At 33.5% G+C, this 20,469-nt stretch overlaps 6 protein-coding genes across 6 annotated transcripts; 5 read left to right on the top strand and 1 right to left on the bottom strand.

The window, feature by feature from the left end:
• Positions 1–88: 88 nt before the first annotated feature.
• LOC110228454 (ATP-dependent DNA helicase PIF6-like) lies at positions 89–1,208 on the top strand. Its single transcript, XM_021026041.1, has one exon. The coding sequence runs from the start codon at positions 637–639 to the stop codon at positions 1,201–1,203; it is 567 nt and encodes a 188-aa protein (XP_020881700.1). The 5' UTR covers positions 89–636; the 3' UTR covers positions 1,204–1,208.
• A 564-nt stretch (positions 1,209–1,772) lies between these two features.
• On the top strand, positions 1,773–3,610 carry LOC9313886. Its single transcript, XM_021026040.1, has 3 exons — positions 1,773–2,106; positions 2,539–2,827; positions 2,910–3,610. Exons 1-3 carry the CDS (start codon positions 1,966–1,968, stop codon positions 3,149–3,151), a joined length of 672 nt encoding a protein of 223 aa, XP_020881699.1. The 5' UTR covers positions 1,773–1,965; the 3' UTR covers positions 3,152–3,610.
• Positions 3,611–3,783: 173 nt separating this feature from the next.
• Positions 3,784–5,623, top strand: LOC110228427. The gene is made up of 3 exons (XM_021025952.1): positions 3,784–4,116; positions 4,434–4,722; positions 4,829–5,623. The coding sequence occupies exons 1-3, from the start codon at positions 3,967–3,969 to the stop codon at positions 5,119–5,121; spliced, it is 732 nt and encodes a 243-aa protein (XP_020881611.1). The 5' UTR covers positions 3,784–3,966; the 3' UTR covers positions 5,122–5,623.
• A 624-nt stretch (positions 5,624–6,247) lies between these two features.
• On the top strand, positions 6,248–8,085 carry LOC9313885. Its single transcript, XM_021024031.1, has 5 exons — positions 6,248–6,355; positions 7,057–7,192; positions 7,291–7,350; positions 7,533–7,595; positions 7,720–8,085. The coding sequence occupies exons 2-5, from the start codon at positions 7,133–7,135 to the stop codon at positions 8,014–8,016; spliced, it is 480 nt and encodes a 159-aa protein (XP_020879690.1). The 5' UTR covers positions 6,248–6,355; positions 7,057–7,132; the 3' UTR covers positions 8,017–8,085.
• Positions 8,086–10,398: 2,313 nt separating this feature from the next.
• Positions 10,399–11,877, top strand: LOC9312167 (short-chain dehydrogenase reductase 2a). Its single transcript, XM_002877770.2, has 2 exons — positions 10,399–10,810; positions 10,930–11,877. Exons 1-2 carry the CDS (start codon positions 10,722–10,724, stop codon positions 11,747–11,749), a joined length of 909 nt encoding a protein of 302 aa, XP_002877816.1. The 5' UTR covers positions 10,399–10,721; the 3' UTR covers positions 11,750–11,877.
• A 4,292-nt stretch (positions 11,878–16,169) lies between these two features.
• On the bottom strand, positions 16,170–18,617 carry LOC9313884 (patellin-6). Its single transcript, XM_021025610.1, has 4 exons — positions 17,738–18,617; positions 16,991–17,115; positions 16,756–16,897; positions 16,170–16,671 (listed from the first exon to the last, which is right to left on the bottom strand). The coding sequence occupies exons 1-4, from the start codon at positions 18,434–18,436 to the stop codon at positions 16,408–16,410; spliced, it is 1,230 nt and encodes a 409-aa protein (XP_020881269.1). The 5' UTR covers positions 18,437–18,617; the 3' UTR covers positions 16,170–16,407.
• Positions 18,618–20,469: the final 1,852 nt, after the last annotated feature.

The raw sequence follows: 20,469 nt of genomic DNA, 5'->3' as shown, positions 1-20,469 counted from the left end.
TGCTTGATCTGATATATTTAGATGCAATAATCTCGTTTTCTTACTTATATTAATGATTTAATTTGAGTTTCTGGCTAAACACCCTACAGAATTTTGTGATTTTACATGTGAAAAGGAATATAAATCATTATATTCATATATTATAATGATTTGCATACGTTTTTGTTTACTTATTATTCCAGTATTTTAACGTTTTGTTGATTGAATTCCAGGGGACAAGTATACACACAACTATAGGTGAAGCTTTTTCTGAATGGATTTCGGATATTGGTGGTGAAAATATCAACAAGCCAAATAATGGAGAAACCGAAATTCAAATTTCTGACGATTTGTTGATAACTGAGCGCAAAGATCCAATCAAAACTATAGTGAAGGAAGTTTATGGAGAATCATTTGCACAGTCCTATAATCCTGATTTTTATCAAGAGAGGGCTATTTTATGTCATACAAGTGACATTGTGGATCAGATTAATGATTACATGCTTTCACAATTACCTGGTAATGATTCTCTTTCCACCTATAGCCATCTTTTGCACATACTAACTAAGACTTCTTTATATCATATCAGGTGAAGAGACAGAAGAATGTTACAGTGCTGACACTATTTATCCATCGTATGCAAGCCCAAATGGCGACATGTTATACACTCTAGAATTTTTGAATAGCATCAAAGTCCCCGGATTGCCTGATTTTAAGTTAAGATTAAAGGTTGGTGCTCCTGTCATATTACTTAGGGACCTTGCTCCTTACGGTGGGTTATGTAAGGGGACACGACTTCAAATTACTCGGGTGGAGACTTTTGTGCTTGAGGCTATGATTATAACAGGTAATCAGCATGGTGAGAAAGTCTTGATCCCTAGGATTCCTTCACACCCAGTCTTGATCCCTAGGATTCCTTCACACCCTACAGAAGCAAATTTTCCTATCAAAATGCGGCGTAGGCAGTTTCCTTTGAAGCTTGCATTTGCAATGACTATAGATGAAAGTCAAGGCCAAACACTTTCCAAAGTTGATATATATTTACCAAGACGAGTGTTCTCTCATGGACAGATGTATGTTGCAATATCCAAAGTGAAGTCCAGAGCTGGTTTGAAAGTTCTTATCACAGGTAAAGATGGGAAACCTCAGGAAGAAGTGGAAACTGTTGTGTTCAAGGAGTTGTCTCAGAACATTTATCAGAACAATTTAGTCAACATGTGTTAGACTGTTTTTGTTTTTTTTTAAAATCTTTTTTTCAGGCTGCAAACTAATTGCTTTTACTGTTTTACATAATTTTGATTTTCATGGTGTTTCTAATGGTATAGGCTGTTTCAGACTATAATGTTTTACATTCTGCTCTATTTTAGTTATAGTTTGTTTTTTCGTCTGGGCCTGTTTATTTTTTCAAAACTGGATCAGACTTTTGTTTAAAATTTATGACAGAAGTCCATACCTAAAAGGCTAAAACAATAGATGATTTATTCTCTGAAGTTTTATATATCAGTATATCACAAACACTGTATTTTCACATCAGCTCTTGTTTTCTGTTGATATGCACATTCATATTAACATTACTTACCATGACGTGGATGAGCATATTTCTATTAAACCACAAATTATAAGTCAGGGACAATGATTGAATTGTCAGCAAACGGCAATATGCGACGACCCATTGTTTTTAGGGTTGAAACTACTAAAACTGAAGCTTAGAGCAACTAAAATCATCCAGTACATCAAAAATCTCAGTTAACGGGGGATGAGAGAAAAAGATTTCCGTTACTTTAAAAGTTTAAACAATTAATTAGAATTTCCTTTTGAAATTAAGGAAATAATATACAAAAAAAGGAAATCCTAATTAAACTGACAAACTTCCGTTACAGTTTAGATCGTGATTTTATACGGTTATAAAAGCTACACAAGCTTTCGTATTTAGCCAAATTCATAACAAAAAAAAAAAAAGAAAACTATTCGCAGACCGCTACAATAATGGCCCTGGTTCGCAAAAACTCTTCTGCTTCTCTCGATGAGATCAAACCATGGAAGATCAAAGTGCAGATTGTTAGAACGTGGAAGGGTGATAACAAAGAATCAGGCAACTCCGTCGACATGGTTTTACTCGATTCATCGGTATGGCTTTATCTGAATTATACCTTAATGTATCTTTTGTAATAGTTATATATTTATCAGAACGATCTCCACTTTGATACATAATAATCGATTATTCATGCATGACTTTAGGTTCTGTAAGGCTTGTATGATTACACATGACTCGTTTTTTAGTTGAGAAATTTTCTAGATGCTGATCTGATATATGAAGATGCAATAATATCGTTATTTTACTTATTTATAATGATTTAATTTGAGTTTATGGCTAAACACCCGATAGAATTTCGTGTTTTCACCTGTAAAAAAAAAAATCATTATATTCATATATCATAATGATTTGCATACGTTTTTGTTTACTCATTGCTCATGTTGTGCTTTTTACATGTAGAAATAAATACTTTTAGTATTTTAATTATTTCTATATATAATAATGTTTTGTTAATTGTCTTCCAGGGGACAAGAATTCACACAACTATAGATGAAGCTTTTTCTAAATGGATTTCGGATATTGGTGATGGAAATATCAACAAGCAAAATAATGGAGAAACTGAATTTGAAATTTCTGAAGATTTGTTGATAACTGAATGCAAAGATCCTATCAAAACTATGGTGAAGGAAGTTTATGGAGAATCTTTTGCACAATCCTATAATCCTGATTTTTATCAAGAGAGGGCTATTTTGTGTCGTAGTGATTGCGATGTGGATCAGATTAATGATTATATGCTTATTTCACTACTACCAGGTAATGCTTTTCTCCTTTATACTTGTATCCATTTTAAATATGCACATACTAACTACGACGATCATTATATCATATCAATCAGGTGAAGAGAAAGAATGTTACAGCGCTGACAGTATTTCTCCATCGCATTCAAGCCCAAATGACGACATGTTTGTCCCTCTAGAAGTTTTGAATAGTATCAAAGCCCCCGGATTGCCTGATTTTAAGTTGAGGTTAAAGGTTGGTGCTCCCGTCATGTTACTTAGGGACCTTGATCCTAGCCGAGGGTTATTTAAGGGGACAATTAAGACTTCAAATTACTCGGCTGGGTGGGTTTGTGCTTGAAGCTATGATTATAACAGGTAATATGCATGGTGAGAAAGTCTTGATTACTAGGATACCTTCATACCCCACAGAAGCAAATTTTCATATCAAAATGCGGCGTACGCAATATCCTTTGAAACTTGCGTTCGCGATGACTATAGATGAAGCTCAGGGGCAAACACTTTCAAAAGTTGGTCTATATCTACCAAGACGAGTGTTCTCTAATGGACGACAGATGTTTGTTGCGATATCCAAAGTGAAGTCCAGAGCTGGTTTGAAAGTTCTTATCACAGATAAAGATGGGAAACCACAGGAAGAAACCAAGAATGTTGTGTTCAAGGAGTTGTTTCAGAACATTTAGTCGTCAACATGTGTCAGACTGGTTTTTTTTATTTTGTTTTTCAGGCTAGCTGCAAACTGATTAATTTTGATTTTTTTTCATGATTTTTCTACTGGTTTAGTTCAGACTATCATGTTTTACATTTTCTCTATTATAGTTTGTTTTTTCGTCTGGCCTGTTGTCTTTTTTTCTTTTCAAAACGATCAGACAAACCTTTGACCTAAATGTTTTGATCACATTTTATTGGTAAAAATGACTTGTCTTTTTAAAAGATAAAAAGGTATAAAGGACATTTTTTAACCTAATTAAACAACTTAGTTTAGCTAAACCAAGCCAACGAAACCCATTTAAACTTCGTCCAAACTCTCAGCCCTAGCTATAAAAACAAACTTGTCAACGGAGCGTCCCTATTCTGCAGTCACAGATCTAAACCCTTTTGTCACCAAAAATATAGCCTCTACTTCTCTCTTACCTCTGTTAGATCTGAGAGATAATAATGGCCTTAGTTACCAAACCCTCCTCTTCTTCTGCTCCTCTCAATGAGAATAAGCCATGGAAGATCAAAGTGAAGCTAATGAGGATATGGAAGGAGGGATTGAGGAAAAGAGCCGCAAACTCGATCGATATGGTTTTACTCGAATCATCGGTATGGTTTGATCACAACTATCTATATACGCTTTATCATTTTTTATTTTATTTGTTGGTTACGGAGTACCTGTAGTAACGTGTCTTTCGTAATTTATATATAGCAGACTGATTTGCACTTTTGATACATGATACAATTAGTAATCGATTGGTCATATGACTCAAGGTTTGCTTGATTACAATAAGTCATCTGGCAGTTGATATCTGATTATGATGCAATATTCACGCTGATTTTCGTTCTTTCTAGACAGCCGAACAAGTTTGTTGACTAGAAAAATTATATTTATTATTTTCTTTGTTTTGTTTATTGAATTATAGGAATCATCAAGAATTCACATAACAATGGATAAAGCTTTCTCTGAATGGATTAAGGATATTAATGATGAAAAGATCAATGATGGAGATGATCACGCTGATATTGATATCCCTGAAAATGCGTCGTCAATTGAGTGCCATGATCCTATGGAAGAAATAGTGAGCCAAGTTTATGGAGACTCTTTTCGTGAACAGTCCTCCTACTATTCCTATTGCCGCGACACGGTTATTTTGTGTCATACTCAATCTGATGTGGATCTGATTAATGACTATATGCTTTCACAATTACCAGGTAAAATCCGGTTTTTATATATACTAATTACGCATCGCTTTCCAAACTATAGCCTCCATTTTCTGCACATACTAACTACGACTTCCTTTCATATCATCACATAAAGGTGAAGATATATTATCTCACAGCGATGACTATCTTGTTCCGAGCCTTAAGGATAACTCAAGGCCAGGCCATTACATGTTATTACCTCCATGTATTTTTGGTAGCATCACAGCCCCCGGAGTGCCTAAACAGATTTTGAGACTCAAGGTTGGTGCTCCCGTCATGTTACTTGCTGACGTTGATCCTAGCCGTGGGTTATGTACTGGGACTAGACTTCAAATTGTTCAGTTTGGTGATACTATGCTTGAGGCTAGATTTGCAACAACACAACCTGGTCATCCTCCCCGAACTTGAGTTGATCCCTAAGATACACATGTTCTCTGGGAAAGATTTTGTTACCCCAATGCGGCGTACCCAGTATCCTTTCACACTTGCATTCGCCATGACTGTAGATCAGATTCGAGGCCAAGCATTTTCCAAAGTTGGTCTATATCTACCAAAACAAGTACTGTCCCCTCCTGGACAAAGGTTTCTTGCCATATCCAAAGTTAAGGCCACAACTGGTTTGACCCAAGTTCTTATCACAGAAGAAGTTGAGAAATCCCAGGTAGAAGCCGAAAATGCTGTCTTGAAGAAGTTGTTTTGAAACGTTTAGACTACAGGTCTTGTTTCAGACTATCTATAACGTTCCCTATTTATGGTTTGTTTTTTCTTTTTCTTCAAAACAGCATAATTAAGACTTTGGTTTTATCAACAATGTCACACCGTATGGCTTGTTCCCAGTTAGGTCACACCATGGCTTGTCTCTTTTTCTTCAAATCATTAATGACACAACTTTCCTAGTAATTGGTGCTTAAATGAGACTCTCTAATCCACTAAATTTGATTATTATGCTTCATTTAAAATCAAATTAATCACATCTCATTTCACTATTTAGCATGAACCTCGAAAAAAAATCTTCAAATTACTCAGTGTGGTGATTCTATGCTTGAGGCTATAACTACTCATAGACATATGTATGTTGCAATATCCAAAGTGGAGTCAAGAGCTATTTTTCTTCTATGATAAATTGATAATAATGCAGTATGTATATATAAAGATCGGTTCAAATCCTATTCACGGACTTATTTTCAATTTTCACATACCTAATTACGCTGCATGCATTCATGGCTACGATCAGGTGATTAAGAAACTGAAAGATAGTGATAAGACCATGTACACCGGTGAATTTTTCTCAGTATCATTAACCCAAAAATGATTTTATAATGGACCAAACCACTTAAATGGGCCTGATACGTATCAGTCCACTAATACTTGTGATACTCAGTATCGTGTGACGTGTCAGTTTTCCATTGGACCCGCGATTTTTTTTTTTTTTTTGCAAAACAGATAAAAAAAAATCATTTCTGGAAACTCTGCCGATTCTTCTTCGATCCCTACTATCCTCCGCGATTTCTTCTTCGATCCATTTCTTCTGTATAGATTCGATCCCATCTCTCCTTCGCCGATTCTTCTTCGATCCATTTCACCTCTCCATTTGATTTTCTGGTCTCTGTCTTTCTCTGATTTGATTTTGATTTGAAGAACGGTATGAACTTTGGTTTCCTTTTACCTTAGATGCTTTGGTCTCTGTCTTTCTCTGTTACATAACGAATTTGGATTTGAAAGCTTGCTTCTTTATATACTCCCTCTGTTTTTTAAAAGTTGTCGTTTTAACTGTATTTGGACAAATTAAGAAAATATATACAATGACTATATTAACCTCATAAAAATGACAAGTAATTATTTACAAATAATTTGTGTTCAATAAAATGAGGGTAATTTGGGTAGTTATTGGCATAAATTATATTATTACCTTAAAACGACAACTAATTTAAAATAAATAAAAAACTCTAAAACGACAACTATTCGAAAACGGAGGGAGTATATGTTGCTCGTTCTGATATAGCTGATGGAATAATTTGTTTAGTTTGTTTGTCTCATGAACGTTTAAGGTCTCTTTGTTCTTTGGTTTGGGAATATCGTTTAACTTGATATGAAATGTATCACAGCTGGTAATTGTAAAGCAAATAGGCGTTATATATATCTGTAACCATCATGAGTTCTTATTGTAGTAAATTTATAGTGTGAGGCAATGCCACATATATCTGTGATTGAAGTCTTGCCAAAACTGGAAAAGTCAAGCATTTGAATTTCTTGGTCTATGCAAAAGTCGTAGCTAAATATATATGGTTGTCTTTAATGTGATTGAGGATGTGATTACTTAGTGATTCATGTGATATTTTGCAGGTTTCTGTTGGAAACGAGTGGGTACTCTTGATAACAAGTTCAATGCTTATAGGATGAGGTTGTAAATTATCAGGTCATGTCTGCAAAGGATCTAGTAGGTTCTGTTTTCACTCAAGGAGGTTGGTCAAACTTTCTGGTATGGTTTCTTCTTAAGATCTTATGGTTTTCAATTCTACAACTCACTGGATGTCAAATGGCTTTTCTTATTGTTATTTTACTGTCTCTTTTGTTTAGTTCTCAGAGAAGAAGCTTGAGCAACGTGTTGATGTTGTACTTGTGTTCATAGGCAGAGAGGTAAGTGAATGTTGTAGTACCTTCGTTTTAACATTAAGCATAAATCACCATTTGGATCGTTGGTTTCTTGTTGTGATATTGTGAAGAAACTGATGTTTTTAATATTGCCGGAAATCGTCTTTGCTCTGTACCTTCTGTGCTATGTTGAGAATTCTAATATACACGTTCTTTTCCGCCTGCAGTTACTGTCTTCTGATGTTTCTTCTAAAAGGAACTCGGATTCTGCCCTTGTTAACACATTGAGTGTAAGTGCACTTTATCATTTCTTCATCATGGAATTCTGATATTCCATTCATAACACAGATCTCTGACATAGTTTTTTGCTTTAAACTTCACAATACTCTAACATCCAAGTCGTCGTTTCAACAGAATCTGTTTACAGCTTCCAACTTCTCATTGGCATTCCCATATATTGCTGCGTCAGAGGAAGAAAGGATGGAGAATTTGTTGCTATCAGGACTTAAAGAAGCTTGCCCCAACAATGTTGGAGTCAGCAATATCGTGTTCTCAGATTCGTGCTTTGTTGAGCATGGAACAATTCAGAAACTTTCAGACTTGCAGTCTTTCAAAGTAATGCTCAATTCTCTTATGTTTTTGTTTTACCTAATCCCATGCCTTCTCAGTGGTATCACCCCTAAACTTCATTCCCTAATTACTCGTAAATAATTAACTGGATCATTTGCTTGCTAGAAGAGAAACAAGGAAAGAAGGAGAAACACTAAATTATTTTTATCATGTATTTTTAAGTTTTTTTGAATTTTATGTTTTTATTTGCTTAAGGATATTCTATGTTTTTTTTTATTGTAATATTACTTTTTTTTTTTTTTTTTTTTGACATCTTTGGATCGACAAGGCCCGATCCATAGCCAATCCCTACTACGCGGGGTAACGCGACTTAGCGGAGTCGAACTCCGGTGGAAAAAACGGAGTCAAATGGACTTAACCACTTGACTAAAGGCACATCCCCAATATTACCTTTTATAATCATAAGTTTTTATATATATTTTTTGATTTTGCAAATATATTTATTTTTTTTTATGATACTTAAACCGGTCTCACTAATGAAAACATATTTAGTAGAGTATCATAAAAAATCTCAAACAATAAACAAACATTATAAATAATACTAAAAAATTGTTAATAATATTTTGTTAGTATCACCTATGACCATGCTCTAAGTACCAAACTATCTTAAACATTATTTTCTCAAATAGTTCACGTTCTCCAAAATGTGGGAAATGCCAACGAAAGCCTTTTTAACAATTTAAGCAAAGGAGACGTAGCAAGTATTTAAAGCATTGGATTGAACTCAAATGGGCTTCATCACAACTAACATGCAATAAATAGCCCAAAAAGATTTTCAAGTAAAACAATAACCTGAAATTTTATAATGTTAGTTGTGCATTGATATGAATCGTTTTGAACAACAAGGAAAAGGTTTGGTTGAGCTGTGTTTTCCATTTTTATATTTGATGATACAATTACTTTATTAACACTATTTTTTTCTAATCAGGAATGATTGAAAGGCTATATATATGATTCGATCTTAAAAGATTTGCTTAGCGAGATTTACATAAGTCTACTCTATTTAAAAATTAAGAGAAGACTATATACCGACTAAGTCGTGTTTCTTCTAGAATTCGGAAACTTGCCAGACCATCACCACCACCATTTTACATATGGAGAAACAATGTATAGAGTTGTTAAAACTATTGTTTGATAATTGTCTACCTAAAATATTTGTCTTGATCCGCCAAAGAAACTATCCATTTTCTAAGATCACTTAAATCTAGAGATGTTAACGCCCAACATACAACAACCATTAGAAGTTTAAAACAAGTATTTTTGATGATACACTGAGCATTTTGAAAATTAGCGCCTTCGTGAAAGTACAAATTTTTCTTTTGGACAACATCATGAAAGTACATAAAACCTCGAGTATCAGAGAAAGAAAATGCTAATATTTTATCGTGTTTTGTACGGTAATATTTAAGTATCTACCTCAGTCCTTTTTAAATTTGAGAGATCGAATGAGGGTGATGGGGAATCCGGTAATTAATTATAGATATATCTATATTAGTATAATCGCAGCATTTTTTGTGACGGATGGGTAAAAAAGCTTTCGGGTATATCGGATATCCGACCCATTTTAAAAATTCCTTCACAAAAAATTTGTTGGGTCGGGTTATATTTAACCCAACTCATACACCGGATATTCCATATTTAATAATTTAGATTTTTAGAAGATTTGATTAAGATTTATAATTATGATTCTCCTATCATCTTTGTTTGATTTGTTTTTAACTGTTTTGAATCATCATATAATACATAAAGTAAAAAAAAAAATCAATTTTTTTCTGCATATACTGTGATTCGAAATTTTGAAAACGGACATATATTATCCAATTAACGAAAATGTGTGTTCAACGTTCTACATCGATTAAAATATTTAGACAATGATTCAGAATCATATCATAAATAAGAACATTAATAAAATAAATGAGTTTTTTGGCGGGATGGATTTGGCGGGACGGGTTTTTGAATCAACAATAATAAAAAGATTAAAATATCATTAATCCGCCGCTTCAATACGGATTTAATCCTTTTTTTTTTTAATACAAATCACAGGACGAATTAAGAAATTACGGAACGGGTTATATTTCGGAAATGATTTATATGGCGGACGAATTTGAATCAATATTTATATACCGCTTTAATACGGGTTAAATCCTCAGTTTATTAATAATTATCTCGTGGACTCGTGGTATACCGTTACTTAATAACAATTGTAAACTATAATATAAATAAATATGTTATAAGGAGATACAATTTACAAAATATTTTTATACTAACTTTAAAATTAAATCATCCCGCGGTGTACCGCGGGTTAAAATCTAGTCTCATATATAAACTACAGCTTTTTCATTGCCAGCATATTAGCAAGATCTCAAATCTAATTACTACTAGTCGTATTTAGTATTTTTCTTCTAGATTCTTTCTAATAATAAATCTGATATCAAATCATCAATGATATATTCCAAAATTATTTTGCATTAGTTTCGGCCTGACACAATTAAGTTTATTAATTAGTCATCTAATTTATAAGCATCCAATTTAAATATTTAATTTTCTTTGTCTTTCTTCTATCTGTTAGCTTTTGTACATACTAAATTAATATTTTGAATGATTCCAGAACTTGAGCATAATTGGATGTTTCACACTGGTTTTCCGAACTTCACATATCTCTAGGTATATAAATAGACTCAGAGATGTGTGTATCTACTATTCAATTCCACTTTAAGCTTCAAAGTCTCTCGCTTTCACCACTTCTTTTCATCCCTAGTACGTACTTCTTTCACTAAAAATCTGCCATGTCGGCCCAAGTGATCTCTGAGCAGACCTTTCACTCCATCCACGACACCAGGATGGAGGAGACGAATACAACTTTATATCATAAGAGGTACATTGTTTGTCCGACGAACTTAAAATTAATTAACAATGAGTGTATTAGTCCATGTCACTTTTATACTATAGTGCTGGTTTTTTCTCAAAATTCTTATGAACTAATAATGTATATAGGTTGGAAGGAAAAGTAGCCATTATCACCGGAGGCGCACATGGAATAGGCAAAGCAACTGTCATGCTATTCGCTAGACACGGTGCCACGGTGGTGATTGCTGACGTGGACAATGTAGCTGGCTCTTCCCTGGCTAAGTCACTTTCATCCCACTTAACCGCCTTCACGGTGACATTCATTAGCTGCGATGTCTCAGTCGAAAGCGACGTGGAAAACCTCGTGAACGCAACGGTCGCGCGCTACGGTAGGCTTGACATTCTATTCAACAACGCAGGAGTTCTCGGAGACCAGAAGAAACACAAAAGTATATTAGACTTCGACGCGGACGAGTTCGACCGCGTGATGCGTGTGAACGTGCGTGGCATAGGACTCGGCATGAAACACGCGGCACGTGCCATGATCAAGAGAGGGTTCAAAGGTTGCATAATCTCCACTGCGAGTGTAGCCGGTGTGATGGGTGGAATGGGACCACACGCTTACACGGCCTCGAAACATGCGATCGTTGGTTTGACCAAGAACGCAGCGTGTGAGCTAGGCAAGTATGGGATTAGGGTTAACTGTATATCACCGTTTGGTGTTGCCACGTCAATGCTGGTTAATGCGTGGCGAAAGACGAGTGGTGGTGACGTGGAAGATGATGAAGTGGAGGAGATGGAAGAGTTTGTGAGGAGTTTGGCTAATTTGAAAGGAGAGTCTTTGAGAGCGAATGATATAGCTGAAGCAGCGTTATATTTGGCAAGTGATGAGTCTAAATATGTGAACGGACATAATCTTGTCGTTGACGGTGGTGTTACGACTGCAAGAAACTGTGTTGGCTTATGAGCAAATGTGTCTTTCTGTCTTTTCACTTATTGATCTGTTTATTAACTGGTTTTGGTAAATCTTTTGGTTGTTGTTGTTGGAATAGATGGTGAATTAATAAAACAAATTATAGATGTCAACGGGACAATAAAGTAACAGCTTGTTTCATACCGATCCATCGAGGCCATTATTATGGCAGATTTCGAATTTTTTTAACTGATAGTGGAGTATATGGATATGCTTTATTATATAACGTCGAAAAGACTTATTATTGTCTTAAACAAATCAAATTTTTGTAACATAGTGGTTGTGAAATACAGTATATAGCTCTAAATTGATTGAAAATAGATTTTTCTTTACGTTATAAGTTAATTTGTGAAGAATAATGTGTAATTGCAAGTGTAGTTAAAAAATGATTACGCAGGGAGTGTTTTGATAAATCTGCATTTTGAAAGGAAAACACAAAAACCGACCAATGCAATCTTTTTCTGGGAACAATTTCTCTGGAAAATAATATAGTAATGAATTAAATAGTACTATGTACTATCATTTGAAGGATGGAATCCGAATCTCTTGGACTAACTCAGAATTTTTTTCTTGTGTTGTTATATTGAGCAATAACGTATTATACTTTCTCTTTTTCTTTTAACATCCACGTATTATTCTTTATTTTACACTTTAGTTTACGCAAAGTTTTAAATGCAAATTGAGTTTTGTAGTCGAAGCTAAAGGTTCGATGATTTTTTCTTTTCTTTTCTTTTCTAGACAAAAAAAAGGTTCGATGTTAGTGATCATACTATAATTAATGAAAGCAAGGGTGTATTGGGTTGTAACACATATTGGAGTATGAGATTATGGCGTAGTTGTGGAATCATTAACTCAGATTTTGGAAAAAATGATAGGAAAATCACGAAGTAAAGATTGGTTCCCAATGGTCAAACCCACAGCTACACACTATTTTCTTTATTTTAAAGAATTAATATAAATTTGTGTCGCCTCCAATTCTTGAAACCAACGATTCGCTTCCTTCGATAGCTAAATTTGACTATTTGGTCTATTATTCACTTTTGTAAAAGTTCTTTATCTCCAACGATCGTCAAATTCATAAGGAAAAAAAAAGCAAGAACCAGCGTGTTATCAATATGAAATTTGTGGGGAAAAAGTGAAGAAATAATGGCTATGATCGGTAACCAATTTTAAAGTTGTACAGTTTTGACAGTTACCAATCACAAAAGTTTTATGAAAAGCGGTACATTATAAAAAAAAAAAAACTGTTTTTTTGGACAAAAAATAAATAAACTAAAACGGTTACGGTTAAATACGGTTATAACGGTTACGGTTAAATACGGTTATAACGGTTACGGTTAAATACGGTTACGGTTACGGTTACAACGGTTACAGATAATTACGGTTATAGTTATTTGATGACTACAATACGGTTAATATCGGAGGCGAAATCTTACGAGTTACCTAACTTATTATAATACTTTTCATAAAATCAAAAAGTATGTTACAAACCAAATTTTCTTCATTTCGAGCAAAATAACAGTATAACATATTTGTTTGAGAAAAAGACCATTTTTTATAACGTAGATTTTTTCATATGCGGTATTATTTACTTTTTTGAAAATCTTAATCTGAATATTCGATAATTTTTTTTGCATTATATGGAGTTACAATTATATTTTTAAAGTTTTAACTAAGCGGTTAACCATATGGTTAAATAACGCTTTTCATATGTTTACCGTTAATTAACGGTTACGGTTAATATATTTTTTAACTGTAACTAATTATTTTTTACGGTTACGGTTTTTAACCGTTTTATACGGTTACGGTTGAGAAACGGTCCGGTTACGGTACAACATATGGTTATGGTTAGCTTTTGGTCATGCTTAGTAAGCATGACCAAAACCATTCACCGTAAAACTAGATTAGTTACGGTTAAAAAAAATATACTAACTATAACCGTTAATATACCGGAAACGTATCAAAACCGTTATTTAACAGTACGATTAGCCGCACGGTTAACCGTATTATTACGCATAATTAAACTTTATAAAATATAATTGTAACTATATATAATGCAAAAAAAAAGTCTCGAATGTTCAGATAAAGATTTCCGAAAAAGTAAATAATACAGCCTATGAAAAAATCTCATTAGAAATAAGAGAAATTGTTAAAAATACCCCTTTTTCAATACCCCTTTTCAAAAATGCCCCTTTTGAGAGTCCATTTTTAAGTTTGCCCTCTTTTAATTTTTAATGACCATTTTACCCTTATTTGAAACAAAATTAGGTCCACAAAATACAAAATATTTTTTGGCGGGAAAAGTGATCCCGCAATTTTCCCGCCAAAACACTTGTAAAATCCTTTAAAAAACCTTGTAAAATTTTTCCGTAAAATTTTTTCCCGCCAAAAAATTTTTTTGCGGGAAAAGTGATTCCGCAATTTTTTTTTTGCGAAATTTTTTTGGCGGGAAAATTTTTGGCGGGAAAAATTTACAAGGTATTTTAAAGGTTTTACAGAGTATTTACAAGTGTTTTGTAAGGTTTTACAATGTATTTTAAAAGGTTTTACAAGGTACTTATAAGGTTTTATAAGGTATTTATAACTTATAAAACCTTATAAAAAACTTGTAAAACCTTATAACTTGTAAAAACCTTATAAAATAGCTTGTAAAATCTTATAATATCTTACAAATACCTTGTAAATACGTTGTAAAACCTTTTAAAATACATTGTAAAACCTTATAAATATCTTGTAAAAAACCTTTAAAATACCTTGTAAATTTTTGGCGGGAAAAATTTTCCCGCCAAAAATTTAACGCCAAAAAATTTGCGGAATCACTTTTCCCGCAAAAAAAATTTTTTGGCGGGAAAATTTTTTGGCGGGAAAAAATTTTACGGGAAAATTTTACAAGGTATTTTAAAGGTTTTACAAATTTTTACAAGTGTTTTGGCGGGAAAAATTGGGGGATCACTTTTCCCGCCAAAAAATATTTTGTATTTTGTGGACCTAATTTTGTTATATTTCCTTATATATTTATGATATCTTTTATTAAAAGAAGGGTAATTTAGTCATTTTGTACATAAAAGGGGTATTTTTAAAAATGGACATCCAAAGGGGGCATTTTTGAAAAAGGGTATTGAAAAAGGGGCATTTTTGTGAGTCTCCCTAGAAATAATGGTTTTTTCTCAAACAATTATTTTGGAATGTTATATTGCTCAAAATAAAGAAAATTTTATTTATTATAGAACTAGTAAATTCATATTATTATTCTAACAATAAAATATTGTTCATTCTATATAATCTTAATTTTCATATGTAATTATATACTAAAGTACATTTTTATATAATTTTTTCTTTCTTTCTAAATTTTTAATATTATTTATTATGTGTACCGCTATGATGTTTCCAATCAGAATATATTTTTAGAATTTGTTTTGCGTTATTTTTTTGTACAGCTTTCGTGTTTTATTCTTTTGTACAGCTTTGCACTATTCCCTAACAGCTAACAGCTCCAGCTAACCGCTCCAGCTAACAGCTAACAGCTTGTTACCAATTAGACCCAATAAATATTCCACATCAACGCTTTTGAGGCTTTGGTAAATCACAGGACAAATATAAAACTTATTGGAATTGATATGCTTATGTTAAAGTAGGTAATGTTTTAAGAGGTTCGGTCGTGGAAACCTCCTAAGTCCTAATCAAAGAGTTGAGATCATGTCAGAACAAAAACATTGTAATAAGGTCCCAAGTTCTTCAGCATTACCTTCTCTACCTATTGTTCTTGTCTCCTAAGAATAATTTATTGTTTAACATTTGATATGTCAACTCTGATTTCTTAGAAAATGTAAGGAAGATGAAATTAGATAGCTCATTAAAGAGTTTTTCTTGTGCAAGAAACGTAAAGAAGAAAAAAGATTTTAGATTTTAGATTTGATTTCATAAAAGAAGAAAGAGATGAGGGTATAGTCAACCATAAAACAAATTTTCCTCTTATTTATAGCCAGACATTATATTGGGCCAGGCACCTAACTAAAAATACAGAGATTTTGGGCCGGGCCGTAATTTGTAGCAGTGATCACTGTGTTAAGTTCAGGTTGTTGTCTGTATCTCTCTCTGCCTTCTATTTATTCATCCGTGCAAGGTCGGTCTTGAGTCTTGACGTGTAGTTTTGCTGCTGAAAATGGAAACTGCTTATTTGAAGATGTACGTTTTCTTTCCACAAATCAATCAGTAACTTTGAATCTTTAAGTTTATGCAATGATTGGTAATATGATGCAACAATGGTTGATTCCTTCTAGTTTGGGTGCCTATTTTGGCAGTTAAAGATTCAGATGTTCTTATGAAATTCCATTGCTTAGTTCAGCTTCTGAAACAAGACAACTCAATACTATCAGTCAGAATGCAACAAACATAAACATGGTACAATGAACACTTGCAGACTAACATTTCAATCTATAGTTAAAAATATTAAGCCAAACATTCAAATGTCATACAAATCATTGTATTTATACATATGATTTCCTCGCAAATTTTTCGATATTTCCGGTTCAACATGAGCGTTGAGCAGCCAAACAAACCCTAGTACCCAAACCCAAGAAAGAAAACCCTCAACACAACCAAAAAAGGTAGTAATAAGAAAGAAACCAATCTTCTGAAAAACCGGTTTTAGATTAGACGGCTGTAGTAGATTTCCGGACAGTGTAACGGTAAGCAGCAACTTTCTTCTTGCGAGACAGAGTGTTGTCAACAGAGAGAATGAGTTTTCCAGCTTCTACTGTTGTGAAAGAGTTGCAAACAGCTTCATCTGAAGCTTTCATCTTCTTCGGTTTCTCCACCACGATCGCGTAACTCTCTTCAGCGTTTGGAACAAACTCTGCAGTGTACTCTAAATCCCATCCTCCAACTACAATATCCCATGTTATGGTTGCTCCACCCTGTAATGTTGTAATCCACACACAAACACATTTCAGCATTCATCAAATCATTTTTCACTTCTGTAAAATGTTTACTGATATTACCTCAATGCCTTCAATCTGAATGTTAACTTTCTCACCACCCTTGATGGAGAATTCAGACGCGGGTTTTGGCGGTCCGTTTTGCAAATCAGTAGGACGGCTAAGACCGCCGTATTGCACTGGAATATCTTCTGGCCTTATGAATCTGAAATAGCAACAATGGTATGCATATAGTTAACCAAAAAGGTTTATAATATCCAAAAAGAAATTAGATTGGTTAAGAGTTTAAAGTTTTTACTTGTAGAGTGTTTCAGCTGCATTGCCTTCTTTAGACATCACAAACTTGCTCTTTGTTCTGTGAGTCAGAAAAGGGTTGAACATTGAGTAGATTACACTGAAGTACCAAGGCACGTTGATGAATATCTGCAATATTGAAACATATGGATTCATCAAAACTTGAATAGTTGAACTGAGATGTTATGTATTGTACCTTGTAGATATTATGCAATGTATGTGTAGTAATCGAGAACAGAGACTGATTTAATAACTTCAATGTACGGCCACACAAAGAATGATACACTGTAGCAGTAGGAAGGAGACAAAGCTATGGAAGTAATTTTACGAAAAGTAAGACAAAAAGAGAATCAAAATGGACAAGACATAGAATAATGCCACACAGTAACATCTAAAACCATTCATATTTCTCCCATCCAGTTTTTGAAAATTTGAACGGAACTTAAAAAAAAAACACAACAAAACCAACATTTCCAAAGATCTAGAGCAAAATGTTAAGAAGATTAGAAAAATAAAGAACAGATTTCTTGAAACAAGCATTTAACACATTTCAGATTTTCTTGAATGAGATTCGTTTCTGTTTAAATGCAAAAAACAAGCAACCCATCACGCAAAACAGAGCAAAACCACATGAAAAAAACGTAACAATTTCGAGAGTTTTTCAGACAACAAGTACAGAAACATAATTTCGAAATTAAATGTTCTGTCTCCAAAAGAAACATAAGAGAAAAAAATGGAGAAAAGTTTATACCTTAGTAGCAACCATTTCAGGGTAATTATCTTGAAAAAGAGAGAGAATCTGATTAGAAGCAACTCTAAGCTCTCTCTTAGGCATATCTTTAAGATCTGTAACTTGAATAATGGAATTAACACCACCAGGTTTAAAATGAAGCATTTTAACACCTCTCTCCAAAACCTGAACTCTCCATCTCAGAAACTTGTTAAGCTTCTCTTCATCCCCAAACACTCTCTCATACATCTCTCTCTCTTTAAACACACCATAAGCATTGTAACAAACTGGGTGTCCTTCTTTGTCGTAGCCTCTCATGTAAGCAACTTTACCTTCCAAATCTTTGAAACCCAGATCTTCTTCAGTCAATTTCTCTGCTTTAAACTCTTCTCTCCACTCCAAACACTTCTCAAGCATCCTTAAAGAGTCAGCTACTTTGAAATCTCTTGCTCTGAGGAATTTGAGGAGGATTACGTCAGCTTTGTCGTCTCCACCGAGGAGTGAGACTCCCCACATTGAAGAAGCTTTGGAAGATGAAGCTTTGAGCTTTTCTTTGAGTTCTTGAAGTGATTTTTGCTCGGTGGGTTTGAGTTCTGAGACAAAGTATGTGTCTTCTTTCATGTGGTTTGAACGGAGAGTGATTAGTGAGGTTATGAAGCTTTTCTTTGGTTCTGTGTTTTGAGTTTTTTGGTGATCGAATGGAGACAATGAAGCATCCATTGTTTCTTGAGAGTTTTTTTTTTCTTTCTTGATTTTGTTTTTGTTGGGAAGAAGAAAGAGATATTGGAGAAACAGAGGAGAGACAACGAGGATCGATGTAATAATAAGAAGCAGAAGAGGAAGAGTGAGAGTGACGGGATAGAGAGATAGAGAGAGAGAGAGATAGGCGTGACTCTGATTTCTGAATTTTTGAACAGATAACGCGGCTTTTTATATATATAAATTATAAAATTCTGATAAAGCAATCTACTAGTAATTTCCAATTCCAACGCCTTTTTTATAAATTTTACATAAAGACTAAAATAGTAACTATATAAAACCATAAAGTATGTTTTTGGAATCAATGAAATGTTTTAATTTGAAAATTTCGGAATGTAAAATCAAGAATTCGTTATGTTTAGGTGAATATAAATTTGGTTCAAGTAAAAAAAAAGATCTTATGGAGGTGGAGGAGCGTGAGAGTCACGTGCTTTTGGGGATGGAGCGTGAGTTTTGCAGGGAGGTAACGTGTGAAAGAGGTGATAATAATGAGATTAAGGGATGGGGCGTGTTTGGGTCTAAGATTGGTCCTACCTTTTTCCTTTTTTAGGTTTTTATTTTTTACTCATTGAGACACCAAGTCGCCTCTACGTTCAAACACGGCCTTATCTGATTTATGAAGAAACTAGTAGGTCTTTATTGATGTTGGAAGGCTTGCTTTCACGTACGCATTGAGTTCAAGTGTATTGGAAACTTGATCTCTTAGGTAAGCAAGCATTTATAGAGAGACATTCATCACTTTCATAACTTTGCCGATGTAAATAAACCCATCGATGGTGGCTTATGATGGTAGTTGAGTGGAAGCAAGGTGTATATACTAGTTAATGTTTTTTTTTTAACTAGTTTTATGAGTCAAATTTTCTTTTTTTTCACAAATAGTTGATATCATTTTAATCACATATTTTAACCAAACCACACTTTCCATACTGTTTTTAACAGGTTTTAACCAAAACTTTTTGATTACCAATGGACTCAATATCTCATTAACTATAAGATGTTAATTTGATCACTACAATTAATTTTTATGATTTCATTATAAAATCCTGAAAATACAACGTTCCATCAGTTTCAAAATATATGATGATTTAGGTAAAAGCACGTAGATTAAAAAATAGTATCCATTTTTAAGAAATTCAACCAATCATGAAAAAGACTAAATAATATAAATAATTAGTAGATATTAAATTAATCTATAATTTGCATAGAAACTTGAAAATATCTTATATTGTGAAACGGAATGAGTATAATGGGAGACCAACCACATGTTTTATTCGTTTGTATGATTGGTAACCAAACGAGTGGTTAAACTTTGAACCGTTTGAATGTAATCAATCAAAGCCATTGTAGTCATAGTCCATGGTTATAGGCAAATGGCAAAGTAATCCCAAAAAAATAAAGAATCATGTCATAGCCTCATAGGCATAGTTTTGGTAATCGCATTCGCATATTTAGACCTTAAAAATAAGTTCGTTATTATTTTGTTAGCTCCTCTAGATTCTGAAAAGCGGAAGGAGTTTTAGCTAGCTTAGCACTTTGATTCAAGTTTCAACGTAATAAGAGGGAGTGATTATGAGAATATATGGGGATCCGATCAAATTAGCATTATAAAAATACATTAGTTTAGCCAAAAACAATCATCTTTCCACCCATGCGGTTCAACTTTATTGCTTTCCAGTTCATTCCCATAACCTACTAATTAAACATTTATTAATTAACAACTTTCACGAAATTATAACTAATTTGAATAATTATTACCAACATGTGTAATGCTATAGTAGCGTTGGCCCATATATATATAACTGAATTTTGCAATAATAGGTTCATCGGAATAGTTCATCATTTTTCCCTACCTTTGTTTTGTTGTCAACTCATTATTCCTTGCCTTTTTTTTTTTCTTTTGTTTCATTACCTTGAAAATGAATATATTTTCATTTTACATATTTTCTGATCATACGTTAAAAAAGGAAAAATACAAAACCATGGCAGGCCACTTT

The sequence above is a fragment of the Arabidopsis lyrata genome (genome assembly GCF_000004255.2).
Source record: "Arabidopsis lyrata subsp. lyrata unplaced genomic scaffold ARALYscaffold_5, whole genome shotgun sequence".
In the NCBI taxonomy this organism is placed as follows: domain Eukaryota; kingdom Viridiplantae; phylum Streptophyta; class Magnoliopsida; order Brassicales; family Brassicaceae; genus Arabidopsis; species Arabidopsis lyrata.
Note: the sequence above shows the minus strand (reverse complement) of the source record. Positions and strands in the feature narration are given on the sequence as shown.

Excerpts from the sequence above, each read along its gene's own strand:
- LOC110228454 (XM_021026041.1), top strand. The coding sequence starts at position 637 with ATGTTATACACTCTAGAATTTTTGAATAGCATCAAAGTCCCCGGATTG.
- LOC9313886 (XM_021026040.1), top strand. The coding sequence starts at position 1,966 with ATGGCCCTGGTTCGCAAAAACTCTTCTGCTTCTCTCGATGAGATCAAA. Across the intron at positions 2,107-2,538 it reads TGGTTTTACTCGATTCATCG|GGGACAAGAATTCACACAAC; the intron begins GTATGGCTTTAT and ends ATTGTCTTCCAG. Across the intron at positions 2,828-2,909 it reads GCTTATTTCACTACTACCAG|GTGAAGAGAAAGAATGTTAC; the intron begins GTAATGCTTTTC and ends CATATCAATCAG.
- LOC110228427 (XM_021025952.1), top strand. The coding sequence starts at position 3,967 with ATGGCCTTAGTTACCAAACCCTCCTCTTCTTCTGCTCCTCTCAATGAG. Across the intron at positions 4,117-4,433 it reads TGGTTTTACTCGAATCATCG|GAATCATCAAGAATTCACAT; the intron begins GTATGGTTTGAT and ends ATTGAATTATAG. Across the intron at positions 4,723-4,828 it reads TATGCTTTCACAATTACCAG|GTGAAGATATATTATCTCAC; the intron begins GTAAAATCCGGT and ends CATCACATAAAG.
- LOC9313885 (XM_021024031.1), top strand. The coding sequence starts at position 7,133 with ATGTCTGCAAAGGATCTAGTAGGTTCTGTTTTCACTCAAGGAGGTTGG. Across the intron at positions 7,193-7,290 it reads GAGGTTGGTCAAACTTTCTG|TTCTCAGAGAAGAAGCTTGA; the intron begins GTATGGTTTCTT and ends TCTTTTGTTTAG. Across the intron at positions 7,596-7,719 it reads CCCTTGTTAACACATTGAGT|AATCTGTTTACAGCTTCCAA; the intron begins GTAAGTGCACTT and ends TCGTTTCAACAG.
- LOC9312167 (XM_002877770.2), top strand. The coding sequence starts at position 10,722 with ATGTCGGCCCAAGTGATCTCTGAGCAGACCTTTCACTCCATCCACGAC. Across the intron at positions 10,811-10,929 it reads ACAACTTTATATCATAAGAG|GTTGGAAGGAAAAGTAGCCA; the intron begins GTACATTGTTTG and ends TAATGTATATAG.
- LOC9313884 (XM_021025610.1), bottom strand. The coding sequence starts at position 18,436 with ATGGATGCTTCATTGTCTCCATTCGATCACCAAAAAACTCAAAACACA. Across the intron at positions 16,898-16,990 it reads GCAGCTGAAACACTCTACAA|ATTCATAAGGCCAGAAGATA; the intron begins GTAAAAACTTTA and ends TTGCTATTTCAG. Across the intron at positions 16,672-16,755 it reads TTCAGATTGAAGGCATTGAG|GGTGGAGCAACCATAACATG; the intron begins GTAATATCAGTA and ends ACAACATTACAG.